At 45.3% G+C, this 12,683-nt stretch overlaps 1 protein-coding gene and 1 long non-coding RNA gene across 3 annotated transcripts; one reads left to right on the top strand and one right to left on the bottom strand.

Annotated features, from left to right (window-relative positions):
• The first annotated feature begins 4,400 nt into the window (after positions 1-4,400).
• Positions 4,401-11,490, top strand: LOC136445947 (uncharacterized). 2 transcript variants are annotated; one of them, XR_010757464.1, is made up of 5 exons: positions 4,401-4,646; positions 5,689-5,935; positions 6,598-6,719; positions 7,226-7,305; positions 9,008-11,490. It is a non-coding gene; the product is annotated as an uncharacterized lncRNA (long non-coding RNA). The 2 variants fall into 2 exon arrangements; XR_010757463.1 differs by lacking the exon at positions 4,401-4,646 and having other exon boundaries at positions 5,821-5,935; positions 9,008-9,096; positions 9,972-11,490.
• On the bottom strand, positions 4,907-10,701 carry LOC136445945 (uncharacterized). The gene is made up of 10 exons (XM_066444181.1): positions 10,593-10,701; positions 9,916-10,199; positions 8,985-9,197; positions 8,413-8,652; positions 8,160-8,248; positions 7,813-8,021; positions 7,320-7,694; positions 6,846-7,004; positions 6,112-6,316; positions 4,907-5,967 (listed from the first exon to the last, which is right to left on the bottom strand). Exons 1-10 carry the CDS (start codon positions 10,674-10,676, stop codon positions 5,663-5,665), a joined length of 2,163 nt encoding a protein of 720 aa, XP_066300278.1. The 5' UTR covers positions 10,677-10,701; the 3' UTR covers positions 4,907-5,662.
• Positions 11,491-12,683: the final 1,193 nt, after the last annotated feature.

The raw sequence follows: 12,683 nt of genomic DNA, 5'->3' as shown, positions 1-12,683 counted from the left end.
ATCGGACCTCTCTGATCCGGCCATCGGCGAGACCTCTCTGGGCGAGGGGGCTTTTAGAAAGGTGTCATTGAAATTTTTTGGACGTACGTGACTTTTTGATTTTGCTATCCCTCAAAGAAAAATTAGTACATTAGATCAAGGAGTTCCATTAGTTTGTGGATATATCCTCCTTATACAAAGAGATTATGTTAAAGAAAATCACTCTTGCTGTTTAACTTACGTACATTCAGGTTGAGAAATCCAATTTAATTGAAGACAATGGGTGGCACTCAGATTTAACAAACAAACAACTAAGTATAATACCCTTTTTGTATTTGAGCAAAATTCAGATCAGCTATTATTTTCATGAAATGATTACACAGCACTATTGAAAGATTAGTTCTACTTAATTATTTGGGGTGCTTCAGTCTGGGTGCTTGGGTTTCCCCACGCTCGTACCCAGCGCCGGAAAAGCCATAGGTTTAGATCGTCGGCTTTGAAATTATGATATTTGTATCAAGCTTCCATTTGAAATTTTGTAGAAGAAATATTATTAATTTCTTGTGACAATCTTTTCAATAAAAAAATTATTCTGTACACGGCTTATCTGTTTGCAATTGCTTTTAAGTATGTCATTTTGAGTACATGTACATGTTCGTCGGGAATGAAGTCGTGTACCGTTAGAGGCTGTGGCTGCCCACGTTTCTGGGAACCGAACGGACACAATACAGCTCAGAAGCAGCTAATCATCTTGCAAACATGAAGGCCGACTGGTCGCCCTATGTCAACCAACATTTACTGCAGGCTGACGAACCTGTGGTCAGATTCCGCTATGGCATTGACGAACGACCACAGAACAAGAACAACATCATCTGTGCTGTGATGGCGTGCATCACTCCAACCAGAAGTGTGGAGGAAGCAGTGGAACGTCAACGCACGATTAAAGAAGAATATTGTGTATTTTTGGACAGTGGTATGTACAAATGAATGATAATTAAGTATTTGATGAATTATTTTAGGTATGCAGTTGTGGTATATCTGTACTTGAATCTGCCATATCTACTTTATCTATATCTTTCCATTCTGCATGCATGAACCAAAAGAGGTTTTCCTTGGTCGAAGATTACATTTGGATTGGAAGCAGTATATTTAGCGGATAGGACTGATTAGTTTGATAAGACCCCAGACGGTGCCGGCCTTAGGCCGCGCCGAGCACGTACGAGTTGCAGGAAATGGCACCGACGGGCCAAGGCCGTCGATATGCCGGGAGACCGCCGGCGCCAGACTTGACACCTGCGAACCAACGTATTAGTATAAAAGTTGAGAGTTAATTTGATTCGGATTTTGTTATTAGACCGGGTGGGGGATACGTGCCATACACTCTGTTTCCCACACAGGTCCGCCTGCGCCGAGGGGAGGTTCAGGCACGAACCATGGGCAGCTACCCCGGCAGATGTCGCGACGGTGGTCGGATCGCCAAGACCCGGGTCGTCACCCTTCAGAAAGAAGGAACTTTAGAGGGGTCCGGCGCATCTCGGGTTAATAAGATTGAAAATGATCTGGGCGCGACGGCTGGAGAGGAGGCGGACGGTTGTGACGACAAGAACGTGGTGGCCCGCCCAGAACAATCTCGCAGTCTACTATGATCAGGCCAGCGGGCAGGTCCGCCTCGAGGGCGCGCCGTCCACCAGCAGGGCACCTGTTCCTCCGACCACCGCCGGTGGAGGGCGACGAACAAACACTTCGGAAGCTGAAATGGGACCTTGAAGATCGACAGACGGTCTTGCTACAAATAGGCGTTAAGAGAAGAGGAGGGGTGCCAGCCGTATGAGGGACTGAACCGGCGCCTATGGGAGGACTACCCGCCACCATTAGAGCCCATCACACCGGTGAAGCAGGAATTCGACCTGGTCCGAACCCGGCTCTCGCTCTTCCCGAAGCACGACCCTAGCATCGTTCCCTGGCCAATGGAAGCGGAAGAGCTGCCTATACGCTGTGACAGGGTATACGCACGCCCGGAAGATCTGCCAGAGGTTGTGGCCTGCTTACAGTGGAACGTTTGCCTGAAATACATGATCCCCTAATTCATCAGATACTCCAGGAACTGGACACATCCAAACAGAGCAACATCACCTACAAACGCAACATCAACAAGCTCAAGAAGGAACTGAAGCAAAAAGAAGACAAAGTTCAAACCTTCAACATGGAATTGCTCCGACTGTACCAACATCTCCAAAAATCAAGCAACGTATTAGTATAAAAGTTGAGAGTTAATTTGATTCGGATTTTTCTTATTGGACCGGGTGGGGGATACGTGCCATGCACTCTGTTTCCCACACAGGTCCGCCTGCGCCGAGAGGAGCGTCAGGCACGAACCATGGGCAGCTACCCCGGCAGATGTCGCGACGGTGGTCGGATCGCCAAGACCCGGATCGTCACCCTTCAGAAAGAAGGAACTTCAGGGGGTCCGGTGCATCTCGGGTTAATAAGATTGAAAATGATCTGGGCGCGACGGCTGGAGAGGAGGCGGACGGTCGTGACGACAGGAACGTGGTGGCCGCAGTCTACTATGATCAGGCCAGCGGGCAGGTCCGCCTCGGGGGCGCGCCGTCCACCAGCAGGGCACCTGTTCCTCCGACCACCGCCGGTGAAGGGCGACGAACGAACACTTCGGAAGCTGAAATGGGACCTTGAAGATCGAGAGACGGTCCTGCGACAAATAGGCGTCGGGATCGACCGGGTCCACATACGGCTGTTAAGAGAAGAGGAGGGATGCCAGCCGTATGAGGGACTACACCGGCGCCTATGGGAGGACTACCCGCCACCATAAGAGGCCATCACACCGGTGAAGCAGGAGTTCGATCTGGTCCGGACCTGGCTCTCGCTCTTCCCGAAGCACGACCGTAGCGTCGTTCCCTGGCCAATGGAAGCGGAAGAGCTGCCTATACGCTGTGACAGGGTTTACGCGCGCCCGGAAGATTTGCCAGAGGTGGTGGCCTGCTTACAGTGGAGCGTCGCTTCGAGAGACGAGTGGAACCGTCAGGGACAGACCGAGATCTTACGGTTGAAGCTAGACGGGCGCAACAACCATCCTGAGTTGTGCCAACTCATCGAACTACCCCACGACGAACTCTGCCGGCTCATCATGCAGGGCAGCGTTCCTCCCTACACCGAGCCAGATTTCGACTTTGACGCTGGTGCGAACGCCGGTGCCGACGTGGAAGGAGAGCCAGGAGACCTCAGTGATTTGCGCGATTTCGAAGAGCTGAGGACGGCGAGGGCCCAACTATCACAGAAGAGGCGAGGATTGGCCCGCGTGAAGCAGCAGCTGGTCGCGGAGAGGGGAGGGTACGCGACCCGGCCCTTCCAGGACATCCACCGCCTCCTGACCGAGGACTTCGGGGGACATCCCGACGGCATCATAGTCATACCCTTCCCTGGATTCCCGCCAGAGGAAGGTGGACACTTCGACTTTGCGGCGGCCATAGCCAATTTAGAACCCAGATTGATAAATGGGAAATGCTAAAACTTATTTTCGTTGACAAATTGCTGTTGTTGAATTTTACATCTCCTCGGACCAAATTTGGTTAGAGGCGGACACGAAAAAGGGAAAATAAAAGAAAGGAAATTGTTAGAGAAGAGAGAGATTTTGGGCCTTGGTGACTGCTCGCCGCATCGAAGGGAGATCAGAGAACGACTTCCCATCTTAGTCGTTCTCTGGGACTTAGAATTTCCGACTTCCCAAGTCGCCCTAGGCCGAGTTTGGGTTCTTCTACACCGCAAGTGCCTCGCCAGTTCTTGTGAATTGAGACTTTGCCGAATAAACGACATGGACACGAATCGTTGGCGCTCCTAGCCTTTCCCTCGGACATCGCAGCAGGTAGGTGGTTTCGAGACTCTGTCAACAAACCGTCGTGGGGTGGGTCAGAAGGAAAATATAACTCAGGTAGACTCAACTGTATGGTTAGGAACTTTGGCCAGGCATTGCCCATTGGAACTTAGAGGGATGTATAGGTTTGTCTTGAGCGAGGCAAGAGTTCGAACCCGCCGAACTGACCTTGGGGTCCGTACTCCAAGGAGCCTCTTAATGCGAAGCTAAATTGGTCAGTAGGTAAGATCGCACGATCTGTCATTTATTTGTCACTGGAGTTCCGGAGGTTTTTGAGAAGTTATTAATTGAAAGTTATATATTCCGATCCAATCAGGGTTGAGGATTTTGGCATCATTTAACCTTATTTGGACCAAGTCCGCCCCCAAATCAAGAAGAGTAAAGAGAGAAACTTATCTCAAAAAGGAGGTTTCTGGAGGAAAACTTCCACAGCTGAATCTTGGACCGCTCCGAGAAACGGGCACATCCCGTTCTTTGTAGCGCCTTAGTATACGCATGCGCGAAATTTTGAAAATTTGAATTTGGCGCCACCCGCGGCCGCGCTGGGTACTGCAGGTCTGTTCCTATTCTTGCGCAAGACTAACTTTGACCAATCATAACTCGCTAATACGGTCACATGACGGGCTGAGATTGGAGAAGAAGGCAGCCATGGTTGTATTCCTTGTGTGGCGAGTGTTTGATGGTGGTCCGGCGAAAATATCGCGGTACACTTTGGGAACGGAGTAATCAGAGCGTGCAACGACGAGGTGCTGCGGCGGGGAGTCAAGGGCAAGTTCAGGTGGGTTTTGGAAGTGTTTCTCCAGTTTGTTGGTGCATGAGACCCCGGGGAATGTAAAATGTAGCTGCTGCCTCGTGTTTTAGTGGTTTGTTTACTCCTTGAACTATTTTTTTCTTCACGCTGTAGATGCCGGAAGAAAGGGTGCGTAAACGCCATTTTCAGTTCGTTCTAGCCAATAATCATATCTCCCAACGTAGTTTTTTTCCCAATCTCGACGTAATTTTACCGTAATTAGCACACAGTTTCCATACTATGCAGCATATGGGAACGAGGAAGCATGTTTTATTCATATCTATGGCCCTGTACAGTAGTTACTAGCACTCAAATACTAACGGTATGGAATGCATACGGTCCTGCTTCCAGTTCCATTCGAGGGTTCTCCTGTATTCTTTTGATAGAAGCAGAAGTCAACATTCTTAAACATGTATTCTTAACCTTGTAAGTTGTACAAAGTTGTAGTTACAGTAACTTATACAGGTAAGTAAACCTGTTAAGATCTATCTACTTATCCTCAAATTATGTAATCTGAAAATGTAGTATTATATTATACTACATGTACACAAATCATCTACTACACATCTATTGACGTTGTGCAACATTTCATCACTTCATGCCCTACCGTTGTACCTCACTGTAGTTATAGTTAATTGTTGTAGTGCCACCAAAAGCTGTGCAGAAACCATCACAGTTGTTACAATTGATATACAATATAGTAACAAGTGGTACAGCACTGAAAGATCCACATACATACAGTGATATTTGTACAGATATAGTAATACACGTAACATATAATCAAGTAATCAGTGCAAGTACAGATATTGTACTTATTTGTAGGGTGCAAGTTAATATTAGGAATACAAATTGTACATACTCTACATTAATTATCTATCCTTATATCAACTGTTCTTGCTATGAGGTCACTGTAGAAACTCCAAACTTGAAAACTTGTACCATGGATTTCAAGCGATACAATACGCAACACATATATTCTAAATTTGTTCTGACCCACTACTAAACTACACCTTTTTCTTTCTTGGCACAGGCTTCGGTGCTTTGCCCACATGGTCAGGGCTTACATTGATCAAGTGGGTTTTCATTGTGGACTTTAATCGAGCTATGGGGTCAACTATGCGACTTGTCGATGTACCCAGGGTGTTGAACCTGCTATGGATTTGCTCCACCCCCTGCTCAGCCATGAATCCGAGACCGAACCCCCATCTTCTGATGCACGGCACAACATGATGCTCCAGCATGTGAAACTTGACGCTGGTCACGTGGCTGTGATCCCGGTATGTCTGTAGAAACAGTTCGATGTCCATTGCTGGAAAATATAGATGTGGAGGAAATGTTTAAGGCTCCATTAAAGTCATCGTTCTGTAACTTTCCCCATATAAAACATGATACTTGCCCAGTAACATTTCCCCCAGGTAACTACTCTTACTTATATATGTGTATTAGGTCTTACCTAGCTGGTCTATGTCCTTCTCTCCCATTGGTTTGCTATGGGCATATGCCCGGTGGCATTTGGCAAAGAGTTTAAAAAGCAGGTCATATTTCCTCGCCACTTCCTTGCCATTTGGGATCAAGGAGAGGGGGAAGCCTGGATGTCCTTCCAGCACATCATTCACTGCCTGGTCCACAGCTGATGTCAAGGCCTCAATTGGTTTATCCTAAGAAAATGCACAGGGATAGAGTTTGCATACTAAGAAAGCAGTTTCATGCACCGTAATATTTTATTGATACAGTTGAGTGCTAAGTCTTATATGTGTACCTCAACAAAATATATTTGATTAACCTCAGATGGTACTTGTTCAAAACCCTGCATGATAATTGTGCATGGAATATAAAGTATGGTCTGTTACAGACATTCTGAAACTTTAATACTCTTATAGCAATGCATATGGACAACAATTTTCTTGTAAAGCAAGTTTTGGTCCACATATTTTCACAGGGCATGTGTCGGCAGGGATCATGGAGGGGCTCATTCAACCCGATGTTTAAAGTGATGAATGCCGCGAATGCACAGGGAACAGTTCTGTTCCGTGTGTTCAAGGCCAAAGGTTTCCGAGAAAAGTAAGTTGCAAAACTAAGTTTACTGATATAAAAGCAATACACAGACATGGATAGGATTATGCTCAGGGTTGATGCAAATATGTATACCCTTGCAGACTGCAGAGATAAAAGACATACAGTACTCACATGTAGCATTTTGTGCACATCATTTCCAACAAAGCTTCGGCTATGATAGGCCTGCACATGCACGTTGAACTCGTTAAGGACAGGCTCCAGGCTGCTGGCAAAGGGGCCCTTCCCTTTCTTAATGCTGGCTTTGCTGAGGATTTCAGCTGCCTGCTCCAGCTGCATTAGCAAAATAAGAAATACATTGTAGTCAATAGTGCAAACAGTACTGTTTCGCACACGCCATATTTGTGTAGAGCGGTAGGCATCACCCCGGCTACTTGGCTGTAAAGTTGTAAGCTGTGGGGAGACCACATTACACTACTGCTAGTTATAACAAGTATATTTTTACAATTGCAACATTTGACCTTCACCAATTTTGTTTTGTTATGTTTCCCCAGGCGCTGCTGAGGGTGAAGCCAAGGAAACCTACTGTACATATGGTCTAAGTTCTATGCACCACATGGAAAAGAATGATTGAGTGAGTACGCTTACCAAATTGTCTCGTTTCTCTGTTAGTCCATCAATGATGGCCACAGCCTCGTCAAAGACAGCTTGAGCTATCTCTCGGTCTTCCACGTTCTGGTCCAGAGCCATCAACGCAAGGTTGTCTTCATTCTCTTCAATGGTATCCTGTAAGTTCTCTGCCTCAGTCTCATAGGCCTGAGCCTTGTCGATAGCCTGTATGTACGGCTGCAAACAGGCAAGGCGTTGGTCTTCCTCGATTCTGTTTCTGTCTAGCTCATCTTCCTGGATCACTACCTGTAAGTAGCGCTGAAGCCGCAGGTCCATTGTATGTACATCAGTCTCTAGCAGCTTGTAGAGCTTCAGGAAAACGCCCAAGCTGATGTGTAGGGCTGGCACTATAGTCTGCAAAAATATTGAGATAATACTGTCAGATAGATAGCCAAATATTTGTGGAAACTCGAGATATTGTTTGCATGGCTTTACGGCTACCAAAGGTAGTTGTTCATATACATTCATTTACCTGGTCAATTGGGATGGGGAACATTGCGGAGGCAATGGCGTTGTGATGATGTTTAGCACGTTGCCTCCGGCTCCTTCCCACAGTCACGAACTGAAGGTGGTGTGTGGCCAGTGTCTCTAGCGTTCTTGGAGTCAACTGGAGCGGCTGGTCGTCTCTCTCCCTCTTCATATCCTCTTGTGTGATATCGCACCACAGGCATGGCCTATTGCCTGTGATAAAATTGAAATAGTAAGTCCTAAGTCATGTGATTTGCCACCTCCCTAATTCCGATGGAAAAGGTAAACATGAAATGAAATGAAAAGGCACTTAAAAACTACTCTCATTTCTTATGCAAAATATGGCCTTACCATTTGCTCCTGAGATTCCATAGATCATGCCTAAATAGGCATAATCGCCCACGCTTAACAGTTTTATGGAGTATTCGAGGCCATCACATCTGTAGAAAAAGTAGCGAAAGAGATTCAGTTCATTTGTTATGTGGCGGATATGATCATTAATGTAATTGTATGAAAATATGTAGATTTCTCTTTAAATATGATAGAGCAAAGGATGAACGAACATAATGTTTACTCAAGTGAAGGAATGAAAATGCGAGAATACCTCCACATTTCTTGCTGGATCTCCTGAATTTCTTTAGAGAACCTTGAGAGGGCCAGCTGAAGATTCTCCCTGGAGTCTTTCGCTTCAAAGACGCACACTACGACTGAGTTGTCAATGGCATTTGGCCTTGCCTTGTTGAGTACTTCAAACAAGAACTTGAAGGACCCCCCACCGTGATCCCCGCCGACCTTAACCCACACCTCGTTCGCTGGTATGGCGTCCCCATGCCATGTCAGAGTCCTGTAAAACATGTGGAGCAAAAGTCAATATATGAGAAAAGTATCACCCATATGCATTAGAGTAAGAGAAGTAAGTACTATCATTACTTTTAACCATGGCACTGCCAGAGTTTCAGCCCAGTCAAAATTGAAAATGTTTGGCCGCAGACCTCCCTCACAAAAGTCGCGAAACAGCTGGGCGACCTTATTTCCCGGCTTCAAGGTTTCATGCGCTACTCGCATGCGATGTTGTTTTCTGCCCAGGAACTGGGCGCGGCTCACAGAGCATGTTTCTGTATCATTGATATATCCTACAGACTACACGTCATCCTATCGTGTACCAGTTTAACTTACCCTGCCTCTTTACTTCTCTTTAGGAAGTCCCAGAGTGCATCCTTCATAGAGTGGAGGTAGGCGCATGGCCGGAGTACCACCTTCGTCTCATCGTCTACCTTCAGAGTGAACGGTAGGTTTTCACATACCACCTCCATGTCTGACAGGAGCTGAGCTGCTCTTGCCCTAGACACCTTCTCACTCTCTACTATAATGCCATACTGGCGCATCCACCTGTGAAAAAGACAATTAACAGGTTCAGCTGTATGCCAGACTTGTCACAAATCCCTGTGCAGAGGTGTAAGAATAGTGTCTCCAAGCAGATGTTGGAGTGTGAAGATCAGGTTTTCTGACTGCCAAGCTTACAATTTTCTACCCCAACACATCTGCTTGGAGTAATACGCTTTGCTCAAACCTGGGCAAGTGGAGGCAGTAAGCTATTTTGTTCAGCTGTGACTGTAGCAACCCAATTATGAACTCGGGTATATAGACTACAGATATATAGCCTGACCTGAATACCTTTTTTTGCCATGTTAGCATCATTGAATATGTCAGTCACAGATTTTGTCATGCCATGAAATACTTTTCTAGTGACACATATGTACATACAATACAGGCCATGGATCAGACCATTACAGCTTTATTTTCGAAAAGTTTATGTGTTTAAATTATTATCTTAGATGTGCTGAAAAGAGACACTAGTTTACAAGCTGATGGCATGAGGAAGGCTCTGCAGGACAGGAACTTCTGGGCAGCCATTGTGGTTCGGGTTACAGGAATGATACCTGACTGTCTAATATCCCTGCAGGATTAGCACTTCTTCTGTATTTCATTTTCCTTAAGAGAGGATGTCATTACTGTCACTTTTGTTCAATTCATGAAAAGATGGTTACAACTAATAAGCTATTAGCCCTACATGTTGTATATAAAATCTCAAAAACATAGAAAATACCTCCGAAGTTCATCACACTTAGCCCAGTTGATGTTCACACTTGTCTTCATCCCCAGGAAGTGGCCACTGGGGATGCGCACCTGGCCAACATCCATCAGCTGGAGGAGACGTTGGAGTTGGTCCTTCTTACACCTCGCAACCTCTGCTGCCAGCTGCACCTCAGCACAGCCTCCGCTTAAGTCATCCCTAAACCCCTCCTCCCGACGCACTCGTTTTGCAACCGTTGATGCTGATGCATCAGCGCTGCTCTTCTGAGGTTGGGGGGTGTGGGTGAACTTCATGGGCTAAGGGGTTGGGAATTGTTCGAACAGATCATGTCACTAACTACAATTATGTCACACAAGTAATGCTCTTGTGAAAATGTTGCTGAGCTTATTTTTATGTGTGTAATAAGGCCACTCCCTGTGTAATAGACTGTGTAATATACTTCAATTGTATTTCTGTTTTATCTAAAAAAATTCTTATGTTTGATATATGGGCTATTCATGAAACAAATTACATGGCATTGTGAAGTTAGACAATTTTCTGGTCACATGGCTTGTATCAGTGCCCTTCAAAAACAGAAAGTTTTAGTATTTTTCATATCTGTTTGCATACCCATCCCCTTGTATTTCAGAAAATAACCAAATCAGTGTTAAGATAGAATGCACTTGATGTTGTGAAAATATATTTCTTACCTTTCCTCCTGTTTTGGCAACAAAAGTTTTGTTCTCACTTCCCTGGCCCTCCAGCTTTCGCCGAAGCATGGCAGTGAACGCCATGTCTTCATCTGTAGACAGAGGGCCTTTTTCTTCCAAGTCAACTCTCACGCTGCCAGGTGTTATGTTAACATTTGCCGTGACTGGGTTTAACGGCTTAGGAGCCTGAACCAAATACACAGGAGGTGGTGCCGGTGGTACAACCAGAACTACTTGGATTGGGGGAGGGGGGCTGATGTTCTCTTGTTTTGATTTACATGTACTATCTTTATTTGTGACACTTGGTGATACATGACTCTCAGCCCTGGGTCTCCCCGAAGAACGACTCCTCTTCCGTCGTCCACCCCTCGACAATGTATGCACTTTTTCGCAATGTATACAATCATTACTGTGGTGGTACCATGATACCCGCTTTGGGCGATTCTGTTTTAGGGGCTTGTACAGTCTTGCCCTGCACCCATTGCATAGACAGGGTGGATGTTGGTCACTCCTGTCTTTTAGTACATTCACCCCCACACCTGCTGAATCTTGTCTGCATAATCTGAGCAGAGGTTAGGGTGAAGCTTTTGCAGCTTTTCTTTCTTTGTAAGAGCTACTTCACCGCAAAATCTGCACAGCTTTGAAATGTTATCTGTATGTACTTGAAGTGCAGACATGACACTTGTAGACACATGTATGTATAATATATATATAAGACGGAAGAGGAGTATGATAATATATATATATTTATATGAATATTCGTATGTGTTTCTCTGAATGGCAACACTTTGTGGATTTAGCTAGTCTATGTACATCAAAGAATGTTTTGACATTAGAACGAGCAATGTACTAAAATATACGGCATGTTAAATTTCAATCCCATATGGTTGTAAACAAACTCATTTGTATGCACTTATTTATTTGTTTTTATTTTAATGTATGTATTATGCATAGATGTAGCAGACCTAATGAAAGTTGCTGTACTTAGATAGATTGTACAATGTGTATCTGTCAGGAGAACAGTCAATCCTGTACTCTTATTCTATCCATTCATTACATAGTCTTTGTTTTGATATTCGACACTTTGGTGGGGACGGTTCACATACAGCTATCAAATGGGCTTAACTTAACGTTTTTCAGGGCTAAACCGGACGTGTTTTTAAACAATGGAGTCTCAAATTGTGTTTAAGATAACTGACGAACTATTGCTTCAATTTACCATGGAGTTAGGTCAGGGCTAGGAGGCAGGGCATGAAGGTAGCAATGGATGACAGTACATAATGTATTAATGCTATGTAAATATACCGCTTGAACCGGCGCCGCACAGAAGAAAGAAAAAATAGGTCAAGAAAAAATAACTACCGAATAAAGGAGAGAAACAGATCAAGTTCTTAAATAACTAGTCAGTTATGGGCGGTTAATTGGAGAAAAATAAGTAAATTGAGGTCGAAAATTACCGCAAACCCGGAAGTGAAGAAAAGCCGATGTAATGCCCAGTCACGGCGAAATGATGTATGTATGAATGTAAAAGCGGGAATTCCCCGGCGGGAAGGTAAGTCTGTGTGCGTGTGTGGTGGGCGGGGCTTATAGATACGTCATTCACCGTATTTAGATGTGATTGACACTTTATTAGGTCATAAACCCAGCGGTTACTTCCTAGTTACGTAGTAAATATTTTGTTGCCATGGTCCCGCCGACGCCGTCTTCCCATGATGCCCCGCGAGAGCAAATACTGCGCAGGCGCAGACTAAGATCTTCTTCCGGGGTCAATTCGCCGGCATGTGCGGGAGCATCAGCTGAGGGAAGTGATATTCTTAGAACTAGAGTTCATCGAATACTGAATACTGGAACTCCTAGGACTTTGAACTTAGCCGCAGGGTGAGGAGAAGTTGACTATATCTGCCATCATCAATCGAACTTTCTTGTACATTCCTGGATGTGTGAATAAACGTCTGGTCAAAGATAGCTCCCGTGTTGCCTGAATCCATTCGAAGTCATCACAGTAAGGGTTCAAGTTCACCAAGACTACCAAGTCATATCGACGGTATCCCCTTGCGTTACAAGAACTAAGAGGGCAGAGAGAAAGCAAAC

This window comes from Branchiostoma lanceolatum, chromosome 12 (assembly GCF_035083965.1).
Source record: "Branchiostoma lanceolatum isolate klBraLanc5 chromosome 12, klBraLanc5.hap2, whole genome shotgun sequence".
In the NCBI taxonomy this organism is placed as follows: domain Eukaryota; kingdom Metazoa; phylum Chordata; class Leptocardii; order Amphioxiformes; family Branchiostomatidae; genus Branchiostoma; species Branchiostoma lanceolatum.
Note: the sequence above shows the minus strand (reverse complement) of the source record. Positions and strands in the feature narration are given on the sequence as shown.

Excerpts from the sequence above, each read along its gene's own strand:
- LOC136445945 (XM_066444181.1), bottom strand. The coding sequence starts at position 10,676 with ATGGCGTTCACTGCCATGCTTCGGCGAAAGCTGGAGGGCCAGGGAAGT. Across the intron at positions 8,249-8,412 it reads ATCCAGCAAGAAATGTGGAG|ATGTGATGGCCTCGAATACT; the intron begins GTATTCTCGCAT and ends CTTTTTCTACAG. Across the intron at positions 5,968-6,111 it reads GAAGGACATAGACCAGCTAG|CAATGGACATCGAACTGTTT; the intron begins GTAAGACCTAAT and ends TATATTTTCCAG.